This window comes from Gadus macrocephalus, chromosome 15 (assembly GCF_031168955.1).
Source record: "Gadus macrocephalus chromosome 15, ASM3116895v1".
Classification (NCBI taxonomy): Eukaryota; Metazoa; Chordata; class Actinopteri; order Gadiformes; family Gadidae; genus Gadus; species Gadus macrocephalus.
In genome coordinates, this window is record NC_082396.1 from 24,223,892 (window position 1) to 24,248,865 (window position 24,974).

The 24,974-nt window shown below is 45.7% G+C and overlaps 1 protein-coding gene across 9 annotated transcripts in view; it reads left to right on the top strand.

The window, feature by feature from the left end:
• The window catches only part of bean1 (brain expressed, associated with NEDD4, 1), a 92,999-nt gene that overhangs the window by 59,385 nt on the left and 8,640 nt on the right, over positions 1 to 24,974 (top strand). For all 9 annotated transcript variants that reach the window (XM_060073708.1, XM_060073705.1, XM_060073706.1 and 6 more), the window contains 2 exons: positions 15,532 to 15,726; positions 23,368 to 23,509. In XM_060073708.1, the coding sequence (XP_059929691.1) occupies positions 15,532 to 15,726; positions 23,368 to 23,509 (337 nt within the window). The remainder of the gene's footprint in view (positions 1 to 15,531; positions 15,727 to 23,367; positions 23,510 to 24,974) is intronic.

The following is a 24,974-nucleotide window of genomic DNA, read 5'->3' on the forward strand; positions in this document are numbered from 1 at the left end:
TGTTGTAATGTTTCAGAAATATGTTTAAAATGTTTAAAAAATATGTTAAAAAAATATGTTTCAAATGTTTCAAAAGTATATTTCAAATGTTTTAAAATTATGATCAGAGATGTTTAAAATGTGTAAAATAATTAAGATAGCTTTCAAAACACAGGTATTTAGAACATTTTTCTTTGGGGGGGGGGCTCAGCTGAAATCTTTTCTCTGAGGGGGGGCTCACTCTCTCACACTTTGAAAACCCCTGGTCTATACAATGTCACAAAATATGGAATGTTAATCTTTACAGACTCATCATCTTAAGGTATATTTACACTGCCAAGCCAGTTCGGTCGCAGCTTGGCACGCCCGGCAATTTCACTGTCTTGCCTGTGTTAAACCGAAGGGGTAAAATTGTCACGGAGCCGGCTTTCCCAATAGCATCCAGCTGCAGCCCCGTCGGTTTTTTCCGGCTTCTTTCAACGTTTTGCGTAACAGTTGCCCCAGTCGGGTTTAAAGTCCGTATTGGAAGTTAATGTTTTTAAAAATATTTATGCATAACATTCTCTGAAAATTGCCCTTTGAATTTAAAATGCAGGATTTTATCAGTTTAAAAAAGTATATCGGCAAAAAATCCAGTTTTAAAGTGACAATTTTGAGCAAGGCTTCAAAAAACGTTGTTTTTTTATGTGATACGTCAAACGCGTCATATTACGTAGGAATTGGTAGACGCGGTCGCTGTTGCTGCCTCAGCTCTATGCGTAGTTGTGAGTAGTTACCGCGGTGAGCGGTCTTGTATTTTCCCCCCCTGTGGTTTTTGGGTTTTTCTAATCGACGAGATGAGGTTTTGTATCTGTGGGGGTTGTTCCAACTCCGACCTCCTGTCCGACCATCTCCGATTTCACAGTTTCCCCGATCGGAGAAAGGATGGAGCAGGCTTTCGAGCCTGGGTGCATTTTGTACAGGTGAAGAGAAAGGACTTTTTTTTCCGCCTCTGTCACCAAATACACGTTCATTTGCGTGGCTCCTCTGCTGCCTCTGCGTGTGTTTGTTTTGCATTGTCATGAGGGGACCCAGTCTGAGCTGATAACCTGTAATAACCCCTCTGCCTCACACCGCCAGCACGGATCTGGGCTTCCTCCGACAGCCTGCAGACGAGTGGGCGTGTCCGTGTAGAACGTCTCCCTCTCTCAACACAACCATCATGGGATCTTGTGATTGATCGCAAGCTAGTGCTGTGCAAACACACACGCCTCCACGCAACCTTTACAGGCTGCTGGGCCGGACGCCTGGAAGTCAAACGGCTGCCCTCACTGGAGATGGGCTGGAGACATATGGTCTTGGGGGGTCTAGATCCAGGGGAGACATGCAGGCCTGGGGGGGTCTAGACCAACATGCAGGTGTGGGGGTCCAGACCCAGGGTAGACATGCAGGTCTGGGGCTCTGTGTTCAGTTTGGCTCAGAATGTCAGTTTGCGTTGCCTAGCCGGTTTAGTTATCGTACATGAAATCCCCTGACACAAACGTGTTTACACACAGGAAACAACGTGTCCCAAGAAGACACAACATGTCCAGCGCAAACCCTCACGTTAGTTGTACTCACTCGCTCTCCAGTAGGGTCATACACACGACCTCTTTGACGCCAGGGTTGTTGGCCTTTTCACTGGAGCAGCGCTGAAGGTCCCAGGTGGCCAGGCGCACCGCGGCCCGGCCGTCCCGCGGGCCCGGGGCCGGTGCCACGCGGGGCCGCAGGGACACCATCTGCGTGGGTCCTCCCGGCGGGAGGTCGAGGTCGTCGCTCCGGAGGCTGAACGAGGTTGGGCTCGGATGGGACCGACCCGTGTAGGTCAGCCCGCCGTTGGTATTGGTGGACGGAGTTCTTGAGCGCTCCACAAACACCTGGAAACGGATCTTGTCCAGTAGGGAGCAGTTTATGTGATCGACCCGAACCAGGTCCTCGATGCTCTTGAACGGACCGTGTTGGGTCCGATAGGCGACAATGTTCCGGGCGATTTTCTCTGTGATGCCGCGGATGCTCAGGAGCTGCGGCGGGGTGGCGATGTTGATGTTCATGCCGCTGCAGGAGGACATATGCTCCGGGTCTCTCCGCAGGGAGGACGGGGAGTGCTGCGACGAACTGGTCCTACGCGACACGCAGATCTCCACTTTAATAATCTCCAGTTTGGTGGCGCCTATCCCACTCACCAGCGCTAGGTCCTCCACCTTCTTGAAGCCCCCGATGCAGTCCCAGTACTCCACGATGCTCCGCGCCACGGGGCGGTTGACCCCGGGCAGGGTCATGAGCTCTTCCTCCGTGGCCGTGTTGATGTTCAGCCGCTCCTGGTTCACCATAATTCTCCTGACACCACAACTCTATCTCCCTCCTATTGCCATGGTGCCTCCCCCTATTAATTGGTTGCTGTTCTCCCTCACGGCTAGCTGGCTCAAAATTGTACGGAAGTGGTCCGAAACTGTTATCCATTGTTGTTATGTTGCCTATGTAGTCTATGATGATTAGAACGTCCGTCTACCAATTCCTACGTCACGCTCGAAAATGAGCGTTTGAGATGCGGAAGTAAAATTGTATCACAAAAACGGCTCAAGATGCCACTTGTAGTGTAGATAAACAGCAGCGCCACAAGTACCTGTGTAGTGCGTACGTGTGTCTCTGTTGTTAAAGTTTATCGTTAAGGTGCGGCCACACCAGACGCGTATCTCGCGTAATTTTTACGCGAGATACGCGCGTAAAATGTTGCTTGACCATTTTGTGTCAAAAATGGTCGCATACGCGCAATACGCGCTATACGCGCCTACGTCCCCCTCAACCTCCTCTGCCACCAGAGGTAAATTGCTGCTGGTCTCCCTCGGGGTGACAAAGGGGTCGAGGAAGGACAGGACCCTAGCAAATTTCCACGTGTCCACTCTCCCTGCCGCTGACCCGCTCTTTTTTCCCTCCTTTTCATTCTTTTTGTGTCTCATGTACCTGTCCCTGAGTGACTTCCACCTCCTGCGACATACGTCCACTGACAAGAACATATATACATATTAAGTTGTGTAACCTGACCAGCGGGACAGTCTGTTGTAGTAGTATCACTTAATATTACTGCTAACTGGTGCTACCGCTAACCGGCGCTAACTTTTTTCATAGTAGAACACAACCGATAGCTGAAGCCAAGCAAAATACACACACACATTATTCACTGATCTTACCAGGAACGCCAATATCCTCTGCCACGTCGACCCACGCCCTCTCTGTTTTGTTCCTGTCCCTGTACGACACCATCGTGGTGTCATACAGGACAGGACGGCCGCACACGGCGACGATGATATTTTGATCCACCTCCATTTCTGTTCGTGTAGTGTCTGTAGTGTTGATCAGCAGAGAAATAGTCCGCCAAGGCGTTGAGGTTGCTTAGTAACCAGAGACTCTGTCCATGCAAGTGAACGGAGCGTTCCCTCTTCGTCATAACTATCAAACCAACCATCCTTCACATTCACCGAGCGAACATTATGAAAGTAAAATGCACATTTCTCGCTAGAAATGTTTCCATAAAAGCATTTAATGGCGTAACTATGTTACTATTTCCACACAGAATAAAGAAAGATGTCGGCCGTATGCTTCTGTCCAAGCTCACTACTCTCTGCCAGTGACGTCGGGTCAAGATCAACGCTGATTGGGCAACACGGCTAATCGTCATGCGTATGAGCGTAAAAAGTTCAATTTTTTGAACTCTTGAAATGTACGCGATATACGCGCTTTACGCGCGCATAGCGCGTAAATATACGCGCCTCATACGCGCAATATGCGCGTAAAATGTTGCTTATACGCGTATTACGCGTATTACGCGTAATACGCGCGTAAACCAATGGTTCCCTATGGAAAAAATGGCGATTTCATACGCGAAGTACGCGAGATACGCGTCTGGTGTGGCCGCACCTTTAGTTTGAGACTCATTTTAACAATCGGGAGTCATGTCAACATGACGTCAGGTGCGTCTTTTCTGGTGTGTGTGCGTCGTCATGGAAACATGAAGCTCTGCCGGTGGTGCGGCGTTTGGACCCTAGTGAAAACATACGTGTGTACAGCTGAAAAACGAAACAACATAGCACTGTATACCACCAGTATGTGTGAAAACACTCACTGTGGCTTTTTTAATAAATTGTTAGTTATTCATAGATTTATATCAGTTATTTTTCAGTTGTGTCTGACTATCAAACTAGACAATAAAAGAAAGTTAAATGTTTTTCTTTTGCTGTATTCATTCATGTTTTACAGAGGATTTAACCTGAACCAGGCTTTGCAACAATAATAATCACACCACCTTCATGCAGGCATAGTAGTATATACTAACTCCTAGCGTTACTGTGTGTGTGTGTGTGTGTGTGTGTGTGTGTGTGTGTGTGTGTGTGTGTGTGTGTGTGTGTGTTGCCTGCTGCCAGTGAGCAATGGACATACGACAGTTCTTTAAAAGAAAAAAGACAGATTCAGGTGAGAGACTAGGGATCTTCTTTTTCTTTTTTTTCCCTGAAAAGTGTTAAGCTAAAGTAACATAATTTAAACCAGCTATATCTATGTTGTATCAAATTACTTATAGGCAAAGGTCCCCTGCTTTTCTTTTTTTTTCTAACCCGCAACGGAGAATACAGCTTCTCTTGTGAAAGGAATTTGTGATTAAAACATTAATGTGTTTCTAAGCCCAATAATAATAATAATTATAATAATAAAGATATTTAAAATGACACGCCTCTGTGTGCCTTTTGATCATATTCTTAGAATCTGTAAATGGTCTCTATAACATTTTTGTGACATGACAAACTGACCTCAACTCTCCTGCCTACAATATATTCGTGTATGATTGTCAGTGTCAAGGGAAAGAGAGAAAGATGGAGATGGAGAAGGAGAAAGGGAAAGGGAGAGCATGCAAGAAGAACCAGGTGAGAAAACACCAACAATAAATTGACATAGTGAATAGTGGCGAGCAAAACAGTAACTACTCATACTCCTATACTAACTTATTGGCATTAAGTAGCCTAATTACATTTACTTTTTGTAACATTATTTTACACCACATTTTTTCATATTAAAGGAGGAGGAGAAGAACCGGGAGAGTCCATAAGGGATGAGAGGGAATCGACTAGTGAAAGAAATGAAGAGACTGAGGGAGTGCAACATAGAGACCACCAAGCCAAAGCAGCAGGGACAGAAGAGAGCTGTGAGAGCTGTGACTTAGGGGATAAGGACACTGGTCCTAAACAGTTAAAGCTGCCTCAATACCCTCATACTCAGTTTGGCACACAAAAAAGAGCCTTTCAAGAACAGTGGTTCAATAGTTTCAGATGGCTGGAATACTCAGCTAGACAAAATGCTGCTTTCTGCTTTCCTTGTAGAGTATTTGGAAAAAATGTCAGAAAGGATGCACTTGTTAAAGATGGAGTGAATAACTGGCAAAAGGCACTTGGCAAACTTCAAAAACATGAAACAACACAGTCGCATAAGGACAGTATGGTTTGTGGGAACAGCTACAAAGCAAGCCTGTCAAAAGGTAATCTTGTAGAGCAGATAGAGGCAGCAAGTGCCACTGAAATCAGTGAAAGAAGGCAGTACCTAGAGCGTATTTTGGCAGTAACCTGCTTCTTGGGGAAGCAAGGCATAGCATTCAGAGGTCACGATGAAACTGATGAGAGTCACAACAAAGGCAATTTCCTAGAGTGCATGGCACTTTTGACCAAATTTGATCCCTTCTTGCAGAGATACACAGCCCCTTCAAACACCACATACCTCTCATCTGATAGCCAAAATGAGATGATAGAGTGCTGTTCACAAGAAATAACAGAAAATATCATCAGTGAGATAAAGGGAGCAAATATGTATGCCATTATGGCCGATGAGGCCAGGGATGGAAAGAGAGAACAGTTGGCACTCTGTGTTAGGTACGTATCTGTTGAGGGTGCTGTCAAAGAAAGGTTCCTAGCCCTTACAGAGGTGTCACAGTTTGATGCTACTTCGATAACAGCTGCAATTGAAAATCAGTTGGTAAAGAAGGGCATTGATCAGTTGAAATGTGTGGCACAGACCTACGATGGGGCAGCTGTCATGAGTGGGGATGTTGGGGGTGTACAAGCCCATTTAAAAAAAAAGCACCCTGAGGCAATTTATGTGCATTGCTATGCACATGAGCTAAATCTTGTTTTATGCCATGCAAAGCTGTCTCTGAAGCCACAGAGTTCTTCAACATGCTGGCGAGTCTCTATTCTTTCTTTAGTGTCTCCCTTGTAAACCACCATAAGTTTGTAGACACTCAAAAGAAGTTAGGGTTGCAGCCAAAAGAACTTGTGCAGTTGTCAACTACACGCTGGGCATGCCAGCTTCATTCTGTGACTGCAGTGATTGATAATTTGCCTGCTATCATTGAGTGCCTCTCCACAATCAAGACACCTACAGCAGTTGGATTGAGGGCAAAACTCAGTAAATTCTCCTCAGTGTATTTGCTGATGGTTTTCCACACTCTCCTGTCTGTAACAGCAGGATTACACAGATACCTACAGAAGGAGACAATTGACATTGCCCAAGCAGTGACATACAAAAATGCAGTGACTGACACCATGAAGCAGAAACGCAGTGATACCACTGCTGCAGATCTTTACTCCAGAACGAAAGCTATGTGTGAGGCAAACCAGATAGCAGTCTTAGAATCATCCTCAGGACAGAGGCGGAAGACAAAGAGAATGGAGGAATATGTTGTTGAGTCAACTTGTGGGGCAGGCAGTGAAACCTGTGGCTCCTCAGAGTCTGAGGATCTCAAGAGGAAACTTTTGTTTCCTTGTCTGGACCGAATGATCTCTGAACTTGAGAGGCGTTTTTCTGGTGTGAATGAGGAGGTGCTCAATGGAATTCAGGCATGCAGTCCAACCTCAGGCCACTTCTTGTCTGAGCCTCATCTGACAGCACTGGCTCTTCATTACCATATTGAACTTAAGTCAGAGGAAGTGATAATTGCAAAAAACTATCTGAAGCGCAAGATTGAGGCAGGTACAGTTCAGGACATGCTAGCAGTGTTCAAACTCCTAGATTCAGAAATGTTCCCTTCACTGAAAGCTGTTATGCAGGTTGCCTTGACCATACCAGTTAGCAGCTGTACATGTGAGCGGTCTTTTAGTGCCTTGCGTCGGCTCCATACATGGCTCAGGAGGACCACAGGCCAAAGCAGACTCCAGCACCTAGCTGTGATGTCCATTGAGTAGGAGTTGCTTGAAGGAATTGAACACCAAAGGGTCATTGACAGGTTTGCCACCCTCAAAGTTCGGCGACATAGATTAACTCTCCCAAAGTAGAGTGTATCACCTGCATACATCGAAGAGCCAAATGGGGATTCAGGGGAAGTACAATCAAAGATTTCCCTCTCTTTCTTTTTCTATATCTTTAATTTCTAAGTATTTTCAAGACCTGGGTAAAGTAAATTTTTGTAACTTTTTGGATTTACCTTCTTTTTTTTGCTCTTTATGTGAAGCATGTTTTATGAAAGTTCAGACAGGTGTGCAACCAAGGAGATTAGAGATGGCCATTTGTAAATAATTTGCTGAAGATTTTGTTGTCCAAGTACCTTTGTTCAATGACAATAAATTTGAATCTAATCTAATCTAATGACTGTTGATACAAAAGGAGGCACATGGAGTTAACGGTCAGTAAAACCAGCTGAGTGAAGAGGGTTTTATGTTTGTTACAGGGGGCTGTGTGAACTGTCACAATAAAGATGGTGTTCTGGAAAGGGCTCCAAAAAAAGAAAAAAATCTTTTGAGTTAGTTGAACCAATGTTAAAATTATGAAGTTGTTTTTCAATAGACATATTTTTTGTTTTTGTGTGAAAAAAGGGTGGGTGGTGTGGCAGTGGGGCTCATTGAGTGCTCAGCACCCCTTAAGCTCTGACCCTAGAATCGCCCCTGTCTGTTGTTAAGGAGTCTGAGCAGGTCATATATGATATGACCATGAAAAAATACATATGATTCGATTTTACTGACAATGAAAGTTATTGGTAAATGGGTATCACAATGAAAATACATTGAAGTTGCTTTCTAAGGGCTGGAATAGACTTTCTGCTAGCAACACACCCCTAAAAGTCAAATCACACCAAATTATTTGGGCATCATCAGGATAGGGTCATAAGACTATGAGCCAAGTTTGGTTTGGATGCATGAAGGCCTTGCAGAGATATGAGCCCACTTCCTGTTTGACGTGCCCCTCAGGTCAAAGGTCACCAAATAGTTTGGATGTCCCCAGAATGATGTCATGAGTCTATGTACCAAGTTTGGCTATGGTATGTTAAAGTGCTGAGAGCAGGCTTACTTCCTGTTTGGTTTGCTTTGCCGTCAAGTTTGATTGGCTGTCACGGCCTAACGGTTTTGAATTTGATAAAGCTGTTTGACACATTTGTTCAGCTTGGTCTGAAGATCATATACGCCAAGTTTCATGAAGATTGGACATCATTTGTGGCCTGTGGAAATGTACAACTGATTTTGACAACTTTCAACATGGCGGCCAATTTCTGATGTTGCCATGAGAAATAATTTATAAGCTATATGGGGAGGTCTGACAGTATCATCAGACATTGAAAATAAGTTTTAAATGTACTCATGTGAAGAGAGAGGAGTTACAACACGTCTTCATTAATTATAGCGCCCCCTAGACGTCAATGTTCACCAAATTCATTGAGTGTTCCCATGATGATTTCATGGGTCTATGTACCAAGGTTGGTTATGATATGTCAAAGGGCTGCTGAGATATCTGCTTACTTCCTGTTTGGCGACTTGGCTGTCAAATTTGAGCAAACGGTTTTGAATTTGAAAAATCTAATTGATGTTTTTTGTCAAACTTGGCCTGAATATCATGTGTGCCAAGTTTCGAGATGATTGGAGAACATTTGTGATAGGAGATGTATTTTGAAGGTTTTTGACATAAACCAAGATGGAGGAAAATCCATCATGGAGGAAAATCCATCATTGGACCAAGGCTTCCAATGATCCCTTGTTTGTGAATATTGGACGAATGGGTCAAAAGTTATAAACATGAATGCATGTCCAACTTTGACCTGTTGGTGGCGCTAGGGCTGATTAGCTAGCGACCTCAAATTTGCTTTATAGGCTAATGGGCCTGTCTTGAACCTTTGTGCCAAATTTCACAACTTTTCACCAAGGCGTTCTATGGGCTGCCATTGACTCCAATGGCAGGTAAATAATAATAAGAAAACGTACGAAAATAGGTTGTCTCGCAGCGAATAGGTTGCGAGACAACCTAATAGGTTGGGGGTCAAGCAGCAAAGCTGCTTGACCCCCAATAAGAAAACGTACGAAAACAATAGGTTGTCTCGCAGCTTCGCTGCTTGACCCCCAATAAATACAGTGCAAGGCAGATCAGTGCAGAGGTAGTGTTAACAATATTTGAATTGTAAGTTTGAGAGATATACAGCACATGAGGTACATCACAATTGTTAATGGACCTTATTCAGCGCCAGGATGAGGGAGTTCTGAGAGTTCAACAGAGTGACTGCTTTGGGAAAGAAGCTGTCTTTGTGTCGCCTGGTTTTGGCAGGCAGTGCCCTGTATCGCCTACCAGAGGGGAGGAGGTTGAATAAAGTATGACCAGGATGTGAGGGGTCTGCTGAGATTTTTACTGCCCTTTTCCTGACCCTGGACTGGTACAGGTCCTGGATGGAGGGGAGGTCAGCTCCAATGATCCTTTCTGCAGTCCTAATTGTCCGTTGTAGTCTGGCCCTGTCCCATTTGGTGGCTGACCTAAACCAGACAGTGATGGAGGTGCAGATGACAGACTGAATGATGGCGGAGTAGAAGGTGGTCAGCAGCTCTTTTGGCAGATTAAACTTCCTTAATTGTCGCAGAAAGTATAACCTCTGCTGGGCCTTTTTTTTCCCAGACAATGTGTCAATGTGGGGATACCATTCAATGTGGTCAATGTGGGGATTCCATTTTAGGTCCTGTGAAATGGTCGTTCCCAGTTACCTGAAGGACTCCACAGTGGACACTGTGTCGTTCTGGATGGTGAGGGGGAGGAGTGGGGGGGTGGCTTCTCCTAAAATCCACTGTCATCTCCACAGTCTTGTTGTGGTTTAACACCAGGTGGTGCTGACTGCACCATTGGACCAGCTGGTCCACCTCCTGTCTGTAAGCAGACTCATCACCATCCTGGATCAAACCAATGACGGTGGTGTCATCTGCAAACTTGATGAGTTTTACGGACGGGTTCTTTGAGGTGCAGTCATTGGTGTAGATGGAGAAGAGCAGCGGGGAGAGGACACACCCCTGTGGCGCGCCAGTGCTGATGGACCAGGTTTTGGATGTGGTGCTCCCCAGTCTGGCATGCTGCTGCCTGTCAATCAGGAGGCTGATGATCCACTGACAGGTGGTGACAGGAACTGCAAACTGGGTGAGCTTCTGATGTAAGAGTTCAGGGACGATTGTATTAAATGCCGAGCTGAAGTCGACAAACAGGATCCTGGCATATACGTCCTAGGGTAATCGAGGTGGTGCAGGATGTATTGTAGTCCCATATTGACAGCATCATCCGCCGACCTGTTTGCCCTATAGGCAAACTGCAGGGGGTCCAGCAGGGGTCCTGTTATGTCCTTCAGGTGGCTCAACACCAGTCTTTCGAAGGCTTTCATTACCACAGACAGGGCGACTGGCCTGTAGTCATTTAGTCCTGTGATGAAGGGTTTTTTGGGGATTGGGATGATGGTGAAGCGTTTGAAGCAGGAGGGCACTACACACCGCTCCAGAGAGCTGTTAAAGATCTGCGTGAAGATTGGCGCCAACTGTTCAGCACAGACTCGCAGGCAGGAGGGGGACACACCATCAGGTCCTGGAGCCTTCTTGATTTCCAGCTTCTGAAACAGCCGGCACACATCCTTCTAGTGGATGGTTAGCGCAGGTGGGGGGATGGGGTTGGGTGTTGAGGGAAAACCTTTTGCGCGTGAGGGGTGTGATGGTGGGTGCTTTTCGAACCTGCAGTAAAAGTTGTTCAGGTCCTCAGCCAATCTGAGATTTCCTGCAGGGTGGGGGGGTGCCCTCTTGTAGTTTGTGATCTGTTGCAGGCCTTTCCAAACTGATGCAGGGTCGTTGGCTACCTTGATCTCCTTGGTCAGATTGTTCCTGGCCTGCTTATATAGGTCCCGGTCCCCACTACTGTAGGCCTACTCTTTGGCTCGAAGCAGCCTCCTAAGATTAGCAGTAAACCAAGGTTTGCTGTTGTTGTATGTGCAGAGGGTCTTGGATTGCACACAGATGTCCTCGCAAAAACTGATGTAAGATGTTACAGTGTCAGTGAGCTCGTTGAGGTCTGTAGCTGCAGCTTCAAAAACGCTCCAGTTGGTGCAGTCAAAACAAGCCTGCAACTCCAGCTTTGATTCCCTTGTCCATTTCTTTACAGTCTTTGCCACGGGTTTAGATGTTTTTAATTTTTGGCTGTAAGTTGTAATGAGATAGAATAGAATAGAATAGACTTTATTTGTCATTGTGGATTGGATACACAACGAAATTAGTTTGTGCAACCACTAACAAAAGTGCAGTTGTGCTGGGTGGAGGGTAGGAGTGCAGGGGATGAAACTGTTCTGCAGTCTGGAGGTGCGGGCTGTAGTGGCCCGGTAGCGCCTGCCAGAGGGTAGCAGGGTGAAGAGATGGTTTGCGGGGTGAGTCTCATCCTTTAAAATGCTACATGCTCGGCGGAGGCAGCGCGTCCTAAAGATGTCATCCAGGGGAGGCAGTGGAAGTCCAACTATTCTCTCAGCAGACCTTATGACCCGACTGAGGGATTTCCTGTCCTTTTCTGTGCAGTTGACGTACCATGCAGTGATACAGTAAGTGATCACACTTTCAATGCAGCAGTGGTAAAAAGTCTTAAGCAGCTCGGGAGACAGGTTGTTTTTCCTCAATATTCTCAGGAAGTAGAGCCGCTGTTGTGCTTTCCTTACTGTGGCAGTTGTGTTCATCACCCATTTCAGGTCCTCTGAGAGCATAACCCCCAGGAACTTAAAGCAGGAGGTCCTCTCTACTTCCTCACCATTGATGATGAGGGGTTGGAGGTTCGCCTTTTGCCGCCTGAAGTCGACTATGATTTATTTTGTCTTTCTGACATTCAGGGTCAGGTTGTTTTTTTGACACCATTCTGTCAGTCTGTCAACTTCGTCTCTGTAGGCACTTTCATTTTCATGGGTGATTTGTCCTACCACAGTGGTGTCATCTGCAAATTTGATCACAGTATTTGAAGGATGGGTGTTGGTGCAGTCATATGTGTATACGGAGTACAGCAGGGGACTCAATACACAGCCTTGTGGAGCTCCAGTGTTGAGGGACAGGCTCGAGGATTGGTGAGGACCCAGTCTCACTGTCTGCGGGCGATCTGTTAGGAAATCCTTAATCCACATACACAGGCTGTAGCTGAGGCCCAGATCAAGAAGTTTGGTGATCAGCCGGTTGGGGACGATGGTATTAAAAGCCGAGCTGTAATCTATAAAGACTAGTCTTACATATGTCTCCTTCTTGTCCAGGTGTGTCAGCGTTGAATGGAGGGCTGTGACGATAGCGTCCTCAGTGGACCTGTTTTCCCTGTAAGCATACTGATGCTGGTCCAGGGAGCGAGGGAGGAAAGCCTTAACGCACTTCGCCACCAGCCTCTCAAAGCACTTGGCGATGATGGGAGTGAGCGCCACAGGTCTATAGTCATTTAAGGTGCTGATGTTACTTTGCTTGGGCACAGGTATAATAGTGGCTGTTTTAAAACAGGTTGGTACGACCGCTTTGGCTAAAGACATATTAAAAATGTCCGTAAAGACATCTGCAAGCTGGTGTGCGCATTCTTTGAGCACTCTTCCTGGAATGCCATCTGGTCCCTCTGCCTTCCTTGTGTTCACAGACCTGAGGATGAGTCTTACCTCCTCTGCTGTTACCATGGCTGTGTGGTCTGTGCCAGCAGGTGGGGGAGCAGCTCCATTATCTAGCCCAGGTGTCTCGAAGCGGGCATAGAAGTGGTTGAGCTCCTCTGCTAAGGAGGCATTGATGTTTGTCGGTGGGTTCGTGATCTGTTGTATGCCTTGCCACACTTGTGTTGGGTCTCTGTTGGTGAAGTGGCCCTCAATCTTCTCCCTGTACATGGCTTTGGCCTGCTTGATGCTTTTTTTCAGGTTGTGCCTGGCTATGCTGTACTGTGCTCTGTCACCTGATTTGAAAGCTGCGTTGCGCTCCCTCAGAAGGGCCTGTACCTCCCCAGTCATCCAGGGTTTCCTGTTAGGGGGAATCCTGCTGCGGGTGATGGTGGTGATATTTTCAATGCAGGTCCTGATGTAACAGAGGACAGCGAAGGCATACTCATTTACATCCTGATTAAAAAACAAGGTCCAGATTGTTCTTTCAAAGCAGTCCTGGAGCTGTAGAGATGCATCTTCAGGCCACTTCCTAAACGTTTTAATGGTAGCTTCTTGTTTTTTAATGATGGGGCGATATGCGGGAATCAGGGATAGTGACAGGTGATCAGACTGGCCCAGGTGTGCGAGGGGTGAGGCCCTGTATCCCTTTTTAATATTTGAATACACACAGTCCAGAATATTTTTTCCTCGAGTTGCGCACTTTACGTGTTGATCAAAGCAAGGCAGCACCGTCTTGAGGTTGACATGGTTAAAGTCACCAGCCACGATAAAAACGCCCTCTGGATAAGTGGTCTGCTGTTTGTTTATAGCTGCTAGTAGATAGCCAAGTGCTGCATTAACGTTGGCATCTGGTGGGATGTATACAGCGGTTACCACGGTAACGGAGAATTCGCGTGGTAAATAAAATGGTCTGCATTTGACTGCTAGCATCTCTAGATCCGGTGAACAATGCTGATCAATGACAGTGGAGTTTGTACACCAGTCCTTATTTACATATGTACATAGTCCTCCTCCACGGCTCTTACCAGAAGCCTCTGTTCTATCGCTGCGATGAAGTGAGCGACCTGCCAGCTCCACTGCTGCATCTGAGATCCCCGAGTGTAGCCAGCTTTCCGTGATAACGACGATGGAGCTGTCTCGTATGATTGACCGCGTCGATATATCTAGATGAAGCTCGTCCATCTTATTTCCTAGAGACCTGACATTTGCGACGTAAAGACTAGGCAGTGGTGGTCTGTTTGGAGCCCTTTTGAGCCTAGCCAAGTCGCCAGACCTGCAACCTCGCTTCTGTTTACGTTCCCTCCTCCGTCTTCGGGGTATGCCGCTCGGTGTATCTATCCATGGAGACGCCGGTGTTCTTGCAATTCCCGGAGGAATCCCATGCGAGTGTTGAAAGGCACTCGTTATCGGAATTTGGGATGTTCTACCGAAGTGAAATAAATCCTCTCTGTTGTAGACAATATTTGACAATTGATTTGGTTTAATTTGACTGATTTCACTGCATTGTTTTTGGGAGCACTGAGCCGCTGCGACTATGCGCGCCGCCATGGCAACGCATATATGATGAAGATGAAGCAGACAGTGGTCGGGAAACGGCACGGTATGCATCCTTTAAAACAGTGTAGCAGTGGTCAAGTGTATTTTTGTCTCTGGTGGGAATCTTGATTTGCTGGCTGTATTTAAGGAGTTCCTGGTCGAGTTTGGCGCTGTTAAAATGAGTCTGGGTGTTTTTTCTCTGTGTCTGTTATCTGGTTGGCCAGCTGTTGCAGCACGTCTGCTACGCAGGCTGACGCTGGTATGTAAACACTGACCATAGCAAACGAGGAGAACTCCCGCAGAGAATAAAAGGGCTTGCAGTTAAAGAAGAGGGTCTCTAAGTGAGGGCTGCACGTCTTTTTCAGCACTGTAACATCTGTACACCAACCTTGGTTTAAGTAGAAGCAGATTCCTCCGCCTTTCGTTTTCCCCGAAAGCTCTGTGTTGCGGTCCGCTCGGATGAGTTGGAAACTGGGCAGCTGAAGTGCGCTTTCCGGTATGCGTTCACTGAGCCATGTTTCACTGAAACACAGGGCGGCGGATCTGTAAAAGTCTGAGTTCTTATGGTTGAGAAACAGCAGCTCATCCATCTTGTTTGCCAGGGACCGGACGTTTGCCAGGTGGCTGGAAGCGAAGTGCGTAATCCCCGTTTCCAGTCCCTCTTTAGAGCAGACCTCTTTAGACTAATCTGCATACTACAAATGTTTTTATGTTTTGTTAGGCAAGATGTTGTTGTTGGCAAGATGTTGTTGGTTTTTTTTGTCTCTGTTGTAGAAACAACGCAGCAACACCTCTACCCAAGTCCCGCCCCTGGAACCGCGAAGCCGTATAATCGCATTTACATCAAAATGAAACCGCCAATGTATGTAGGGTCTGGGAGGGTAAATTGGGGTACTAGCTCCAGTCGGTAATATACCTCGGTCAGTGTAAATGCTCTGACCATGCCGGGTAAAAGGCGTGCATAAGACGGGCATATTTGGCATTGTAACATCAAAATGACACCCCATTCACTAAACTACAGTGTACATTTTGATCGTCCCACATTCCTTTTCTCTTTCTTGCTCTCTCGCCCCCCGCATCCCTCCCTGCAGTGAGCCTCAACCACAGCAATGGGGAGCTCGAAAATTGCTGGTTCGAGCCAGAGGACGCCTCCCTCCTGGTGTCCCCCCTGGTGGTGGCAGGCATCGTCATCGGGCTGGTCCTCTTCCTCTCCTGTGTCACCATCATCATCGGCAGCCTTCGCAAGGACAGCCGCCTGCAGACCCCGCACCTCCGGGCCAGCTATGGTGAGCGCAGACCTCTGGGTTTGGGTACCAATGTATTGACAGCAGACGTAATCCACCATAAGAACCTTTGCGGGTCCTTTTAAAGGTCCCATGGCATGAAGATTTCACTTTATGAGGTTTTCTAACATTAATATTGCCCCTTTCACACCGCCGCAAAATCGGGGCCGGTTCCGGGCCAGTTCGGAGCTAGGGCCAGGGCTTTGGTTTCACAGCACCAAAGAACCGGCTCCGGCCCCTAAAAAACGGTTCAACTCTGGCCCCACTTTAGAGCTGGGCTAGAACGAGAACCGCTTTTACGCAGGGGGCAGGGGGCGGGGTTATCCCAGGAAGACCAACGAAGGGCGGCATTTTTAAATCACCGAAGTGAACGATGGACGCTAAGACAAAATCACAGTGGACCGTGGAGGAGACAACCTGTCTCCTTGGATTTTGGTCTTCTGCCGAGGTCCAGAAAAAGTTCCACCATTGTTCTTGTTGTTTGAAACTGCGAGGGTTGCTGGTAAAGCGGAGACGTAAGCAAACGTTTGCAGTGACGTCATGACGTTGCTCTCGCCGGCTCCGTGGCTGGCTCTCGCCGGTGTGAAACCAACCGGTTCTTAACTGGGGTAAGGCTGGAACCAGTTTGGAACTGGCCCTAGCACCAGCCCGGAACTGGCTCTCGGTTCTTTTTGGTGTGAAAGCGGCATGTGAGATCCCCTAGCCTGCCTATGGTCCCCCAGTGGCTAGAAATTACATTAAGTTTAAAACAACCGCTAGGTATCCTGCTCTGCCTTTGAAAAATGAAAGCTCAGATTCTCCGATTTCGAATTTCGCCGAATATGTCGTCATAAGGGGCCAGGTTACTCATATTTTGATAACCGGTTGTTTGTGTTGGCGCATAAGGTAAGGTTTGCATAAAGCTCCCATTTGGTGAATAGACTAGACTGCGTTGGGTTCTCTGACGTCTCTGGTACTTCCACAACGAGATTCGTAGTGGGGGATATCTCGGCCATGGATGAGAAGGAATTGGGTGAAAGGAACTTTGGCTTTGACTCCCTGAAGCCCAGATTGAACCGCGACACGGAGGACAAAGGGATTGTTGCCCGGGATTGTCTCCCGCCTGAGCCCCGCTGCGAGATAACTCCCACTACGAGTCTCGTTGAAGTACCGTGAGTCCGCAAACAGCAACAATCCCTTTCTCATGGCGCCGCTCAGTCTGTACTTCAGATTGATGGAAGTGGTAGAACCAGAGACGTCGGAGAACCCGAAACAGTCGTTGGAGATTCATAATATCATCCGGTGGCGCACACAGCTTTTGGCATTGATAATATATATTATATTATGTAGATATCTATATATTATATTATATTATTTAGATATAGAGCTCCAGGACTCCCGCCAGAGCACCCGGAATGTTCTCGATTATTTACAGAACACGGCCAAAAGCTGTGTGCGCCTCCGGACGATATTATGAATCTGAGCCATAGTGATACATCCACTGTAAACACAATCCCTTTCTCATGGCGCAGCTCAGTCTGTACTTCAGATTGATGGAAGTGGTAGAACCAGAGACATCGGAGAACCCGAAACAGTCGTTGGAGATTCATAATATCATCCGGTGGTGCACACAGCTTTTGGCATTGATAATATATATTATATTATGCAGATATCTATATATTATATTATATTATTTAGATATAGAGCTCCAGGACTCCCGCCAGAGCACCCGGAATGTTCTAGATTATTTACAGAACACGGCCAAAAGCTGTGTGCGCCTCCGGACGATATTATGAATCTGAGCCATAGTGATACATCCACTGTAAACACTAGCGCATGGTACCGTGGCTGCAAGCTTCTCAGGGCAACACCCCCACCCTCCACCTTGACCTGCCTCTACAAAACGGCATCTTTGTGGAAAGCCCATTGTGGGACTGGCATGTAGTGGCTGTAATTTTGCACCAAGGCTGAATTTCTTGAACGTCTTCAAGTACTGTATTAGTGGGCCACTAACATCTATATAAAAACATCCATAAAGTAGCATGCCATGCGACCTTTAAGTAATTGTATTCATATTATTATTATTATCATGATACATTGCAGAATGGTGTTGATAGATATCATTGTACCCTCATAGCAAGTCTTTGAGTGATTCTCCGGCTCCGTCATCCAACATTGACACATCACGCTGCTATAAGACTGCGTGTAACAGGACGGGATTTCCTACCACGTCGGAAGGTTGTGATAGGTCAGATAGGTCAACAGTCAACATTGGCTTTTGCAACAAGGCAGCTCCGACCATCCAATCATTCCCAATTCCTAATTTCTCCTTTATCGTGATACTGCTGATGCTCGATAGCTCCAAGGATCAGGTCTCAGATTGAGCATTACAGCCCAAGTATCCCTCTCTCAAGTGTAGAATATTGGTGTATTTTAGTGTCTCTCTTTTGTTCACATTTCTAGTCTAGGAACAGGCCAGGGCCTCTCATACTGATACAAGGTGTTCCCCAACATTCTGCCATTGTTATGTCTCAACAAGGTTGAACCGACCTGGTCCTCCGGGACATAGCCAGGGCCAGATACCTTATCAATGCTGAGAGTGCGTCTGTTTTCGTGTTATTCATATATCCCCTTTTTGTATAATACTCGCCCCAACCCTTTGGTTCGACGAGAAGAGGGTTCGACAGCCAAGGAACAAGTCATCAAACGGCTCCTCAATGGGTCCACTATAGATTATTCAACCTAAGTCTGTATCTCGCTGTATTACATCCTGGAATAAACCATCTATTCAACCCTCTGATCCAACCTGTCAAGTTGCTGTGATTTCGACTTCAAGAATTACTACTACGACTGAAAATACACAACGCAGAGTCTGTCCGAACAGTTTAGAAATAAGCTGAAATCTAACATTTGGTGCCGTGACACCGTCTTGAAGAGAGAGGAGTGAGAAGACGATTGCCTCAGAAGATTGCCCTGTGATCGAGAAGACCGCACGCCCTGCCTGGGAAGACGTCTGATCAACGCCTGCCCTGCTGAGGGACCCGCATCCACAACGCGGCTGAACCAGCGCATCTCCATGCACCACGTGGGAATCAACGGTGACTGAATCTCATTCCACACTCTCGACCAAGAGAAAAGAACAAGAAAGTAATCTTAAAATAATCTACACACACATAACTGTTATTATTAGTATTTGTTTTACCATTAGGCTGCACTACATGTGCTGAGTAATGAAGTTGTGTCATTAAGAGCTTGACGAAGTGAGAACCTGTATTAGTGTTTAAGAGCTCAATAATCACTGAATATACGCTGTATGAATGGGAAAGAATTGTGTACACTGTGTTTAACTCTTTTGAGTTTGTATTTGTATAAGGGTTAGAGTCCTGAGTTTGTTTGTATTTGTATAAGGGTTAGAGTCCTGAGTTGAGTTTGTATTTGTGTAAGGGTTAGAGTCCTGAGTTGAGTTTGTATTTGTATAAGGGTTAGAGTCCTGAGTTTGTAGAATAAGGCCTTTGGTCTGGGTTAGAGTCCTAGAATCTGGGTTAGAGTCCTAGAATAGGAATTGCATGTCATTCAAGTGATTTGTTCATCTTTGCTAGTTTGTCAATGTTGATACGTGTCCTGAATATAACTTAAAACGTTTGGTTTGCTCAGGGGTTTTGTTTTACGAAACCGTATTTGTATTGAATTCACTGGTGAGGATTACATGAATCGCTAGTTTTTTTTGTGCTATGTTGTTTTGATTCCCGCCGTGGAATCACAGATATTGTTTTTTTTAATCTGAGAGGGAAAAAAGTGAGCCATCATCTGGTGTTGGCATACCGAGCTCCGTGGGAGACATTTATTTGTTTTTTCTAAGCAGCGATTGGTCGCTAGTTTTAGCTTTGCATAGGAAAAAAAAGATAGAAACAATGCTGAAATGTAAAGGCAGAAAAGGAGGAAAAAGATAGCAATCAAAGTCCTAATGCGTCTGAACCAATTGAACAAGATTCTTTTGAATTGGAGGTTAGAGATATTGATATTTATTCAATTAGCGAGACACTGTCTAGATTCTTCAACGACAGACATGATTTGCAAGGAACCGAAGAAAAACTTCGCATAACATATGAGATAACGACTGATCCCCAAACTAAACGCTGGCCAAAGGAATCGATCTGGATGGTTTTCAAAGCATGGATCAAGAAGACTAGACGAAATGAACCAATCGGGTTGTCACTATGGTCTCAGTGTAAGCGCTACTTTATTAAGCATGTCAGCAACAAAAAAAGAGATGAATTGGAAAAGACAACTGCTCTGAAAAAGAATAGAGAGCAAATCAAACTGCTTGCCGACGAAATTCGTTTGTTAAAGGATGAAGCGACTCTGAACAAAGAGCAGAGGAAGTTGACAGACCTACACACGACGCTGGTCAGACAAGGAGTGATAGCGGCCCACCCCCTCGACTCAGGGCCCTCTGAGGGGAGTGACCAAGGCAAAGGAGGAGGAACCTTGGGAGCCTATGGTCGCATTTACCCCAAACTGCCATTGTGTGGCCCAGATGGGGAATACATCTTCCCGATGCAGCCATCGACGCCATCTGGTGGTTTACAAGAGTCGAGACACAGTGTTCTTTCAGACATCAACAGCTTTATAGGCGAGTACCCAGTCATCTGCAGTACTCCCCACGTGCCACGGAAGGGAAATCCATCTGCCCCACCTGACTATGCTAATTATGATGCGACCCAGATCCCACAACAATTTCCCCCACAACAATTTCCCCAATTCTCCCCTGTCCCACCACATTCCTTCCTTCCACAACAATTTCAACATCCGAACCACCGGGTACAACAACCCCCCGCGGAGTGGTCTGGAGCAGTGACTAAGAATGAGTCACTCAATGGAGGATTTGATGACAACATACAACCACACATGAAGACCACAGATGAGAAAGACAAAATAGTTAACCTCAGGCCCTTGAAGAAGATAGAAAGCGTGGAGGGACGCACAATCCTCTATGAACCCTCCAGCCCGAAGGACATCGAAAGATGGAGTGCGGAAATCGACCACCCGAGGAGAGCAGGCCTACAGCCATGGATGAAATTGAAACAACTGATGCTTCTGTACGAACTCCACCCCTACGATGGCCTTGCTATATTGTTCAAACACCTGAGCGGCACTGAGCGCACCCAGATTCGATACGATGTGAAAGATGCCATAGGAGAAGACGGAATAAGACCAGGAAAGGGATGGGAGGCCATAAAGGCGTGGATCCAAAAACACTCCAGGGCACAAGTCAACTGGACAACAATCACTCGTTGTATGTAGAAGGAAGACGAGGGTCTGGACCAGTTCAATAAGCGCTTCTTCGAATGTTATTTGCTGCACTCAGGCCAAACTGAATATGATATGGACAACATCGACCAGTCACAGGACTTGCCTTTGAAGACCATGTATCTCCAGCAGGTACTGCCGGAGATCCGAAGGGGAGTGAAGACAAGGCTTCCCAGCTGGGACAACATGTAGCTGCACAATGGCAGAGATCAAGGAAGTCTGAGAAAAGGTGGATCGAGATGAAGAAGTCAGGATTCGATTCCTGGCTGACGAGAAGAAGGAAATAGCCAGGGACCAAGAAAGATTCCCCCAGTCCAACAGGGATAGAGAACGATTCATTCAGTCCGACAGGCAGAGAGAACCTCGACCATGCCACAACTGCGTACAAATTGGACACTGGATAAGAGAATGTAAAGCGCCTCGAAAGATGTACCGTGACCGCTCCAACGAGAGAGTAGGGGAAGAAAACCGCTCAGACAAAATGAGGGAACTATTGAAGAAGTTACAGGCGAAGAGTGTTGAAGAACTCAGCCGCATATGCGATTCAGTGTCGGAAACCAACAATAACACCAACTTGGAATGACACTCGTTAGATTTGGCACGCAAACTAACTGATACGCGGTGAAGAGTAGGGAGTGTTTGTTATTTTCATTCCTTTATTTTCACGAGAGGTTAGTCTTCGAAAGATGCTAGGACTTTTGTCACCGCCTATCTAAGTGAGAATTCATGTTGGTTCCTTCTTGACACAACTGCTCAGCGTTAGAAAAATGTATTTGTTTTGTTTTATTTTTGAACAAAGGTTCACTCATTCATTCATTCACACAAGGTTTATTGAGAACTATGATGACTGATTACTGATTACTGATATAACCTTTTTCGAATCAAGCGATTTATTTTTGTATGATCGTTTCAATGACAATTACAAACCATAGTTGATTATTATTACTGTTGGAGGCTGTGACAATGCCTCCCCCGACTGATACTGCACTTTTTCTTTGTTTCATGTTTCATCGTACCTGGGAGATCCAGGAGACACGGACACTTGTTGAGTCCTTGGGATGAGTCCTTGAACTGAACTGTGTCTGTGTTTGTCCTGACGCCCTACTACGAACTTTCATCCTCATCCCCCATCACACCTGTGGTGGCCATCAACTGGAAAAGAACTCTGTCGCAACTGCTACTCAAAACCAACTGAGTCATGCAGTATTGTCTGTGATGTTGTTGTGCCAAGCAGAGGGAGGTGTCTGGACAGTTGACTTTCTTGATTCTTTAAATCTTTTATCTGTTTTGGTTTAATCTTGAGTAACCTAATGAGTTTGTTATTTTCTTTATTATAGTGGCCTACACCTGGTTTACTTGTGTATGATTTGAATTTACTTGTCTATTGTCTTTTATGTCTTCTATGCTTTCTTTCATTGATTTAGTTAATTGTTAATGGTTTACCAGTAGATACACTGAATTCTCATTTTTTGGGTGATCTTTAAACTACGTTTAGTATGATCAGGAGGGAGGAATGTAGAATATTGGTGTATTTTAGTGTCTCTCTTTTGTTCACATTTCTAGTCTAGGAACAGGCCAGGGCCTCTCATACTGATACAAGGTGTTCCCCAACATTCTGCCATTGTTATGTCTCAACAAGGTTGAACCGACCTGGTCCTCCGGGACATAGCCAGGGCCAGATACCTTATCAATGCTGAGAGTGCGTCTGTTTTCGTGTTATTCATATATCCCCTTTTTGTGTAATACTCGCCCCAACCCTTTGGTTCGACGAGAAGAGGGTTCGACAGCCAAGGAACAAGTCATCAAACGGCTCCTCAATGGGTTCACTATAGATTATTCAACCTAAGTCTGTATCTCGCTGTATTACATCCTGGAATAAACCATCTATTCAACCCTCTGATCCAACCTGTCAAGTTGCTTTGATTTCGACTTCAAGAATTACTACTATGACTGAAAATACACAACGCAGAGTCTGTCCGAACAGTTTAGAAATAAGCTGAAATCTAACACAAGCTTCACATTAGGGACTGACTCACAGGTGCTGGTAAGATTCAAGGGTTGGAACGAGAGAGCAAAAAAGGACAATAGAGAGCTAGATTTGAACCTAAAAATCCAAACATTTCCCCTCTCTGTCCCCGCTATTTTCCGTCATTGAGAGGAGTTTATTTTTACACCTCTGTGATTTTCAGCCAACAATGGATTCCGTAACCAATCAGGGAAGGTATTCCCTGATTCAAACCAAAAGCTCTCCAGTGATATCTCTTACCTCTTCACTGCAGCACCTTTATTTATCCTAGTGCTAGATGCGACTGTGACATTCAGGGGTAATGAATGAAGGTGGTGTGTTCTGTCCAGGTCCAGATGGTTTCTCCTACGAGGGGTCACTGGGGGAGCTGCGGTCGGCGTGTATGGAAGACTTCCCTCCAGGCCTGGACTTCAACTCATACACAGAGACCCTGTCCGATGCTCATGGCGTGTTCCAGGACTCACCACCGGGGTTCGTAGTGTGGGAGGGCCACTAATTACTATGGTTTGAGGGTCGGATGATCCAATAGTGAGATACATCATTGCCATAGCTACGCATCTGTGGCCTACTTAAGATGAAGAAGTAAACTCCTAGCATTCATACAGGATTGGAATAAATACGGTTTCTTTCTAAGAAACCCTATTTAACATGAATGTGTGTGAGCTATGTGTTTTTACACACAAAGCCCAGGCCGTTTTTCAAAAGGTCTCTCAACAGTTCATCTGCGTATCACTCTAGTCCAACGCACGTTATTAAGCGGCTCTTTGTGCACAGCAGTGTACCCCCCTTACTGTCCCCCCAAAAACATACACACACACTCACGCACGCAGGCATGCACGCACGCACGCACGCACACACACACACAAAAACACCAACCCACATGCATGCACCCACAAACACACACACACACACCAACCCACAGTCATGCACACACCCAAACCACACACACACCAACCCAGACACAAATACACAGACACACAAACTTACATGCATGCACAGACACAAATACACACAAACACCAACCCACATACATGCACACTCACAAACACAACCACACACAAACACCCACACAACAATTCACACACACAGAAACACACAATCACAGTGTGTAGGATTGTGTGTGTAGCTGAGTGAAAAAAGGAGGAGACCTAGGGGGTGAGATAGAAGGGATTGTGCAAAGGGCAGTGTCTTTGATCGAAATATCAGCTCCTCTAATAGGACACTTTAATAATTCACACACGTCTACCCCCTGCATTGTGTTGTGTGTTTTTATGAGTATGACCTCAAATAAGTGTGTGTGTGTGTGTGTGTGTGTGTGTGTGTGTGTGTGTGTGTGTGTGTGTGTGTGTGTGTGTGTGTGTGTGTGTGTGTGAGTGTGTGTGTGTGTGCAGGGACGTCCCTAGGAATTCTGGGCCCCCTAACAGAATTCAGTTCCCCCCTAACCCAAAATATATATATATATTTTCAAAAAAAATACAATTATATATAGCCTACATTTTTATATATTCATTCACATTTTATAATCATTAAATATTGGGTTAGACTGGGTCAAAATTGGGTAGTCATTAGCATCAGAAGAAAATGAATAACAACTGTATAACAACACGATAAACCTACCTACTTACCTAGGCTACTTTGTACACTAGATAGTTAGTTAGTATTTAGTTACACATTTACCCGGGTTGTAGTATAAGCTAATAGACTGTGACAGTGCTGCTTCTACTTAGACTGTCCTCCTTCTCCCCTTCTTCTATTTCAACCTCACTGGTTTCTTTTCTCATAATTATCTGAACATATTAAACAATGTTGTCAACAGTCTATTTGAGCTAGTCTATTGAGCTGGGCATGACTAAATATGTATTTGTAAGTTTTCATTTGCTGCATTAGCCTACAATAAATAGCAGCTATTAATCCAAGGGTAGACTACTTGTAATTT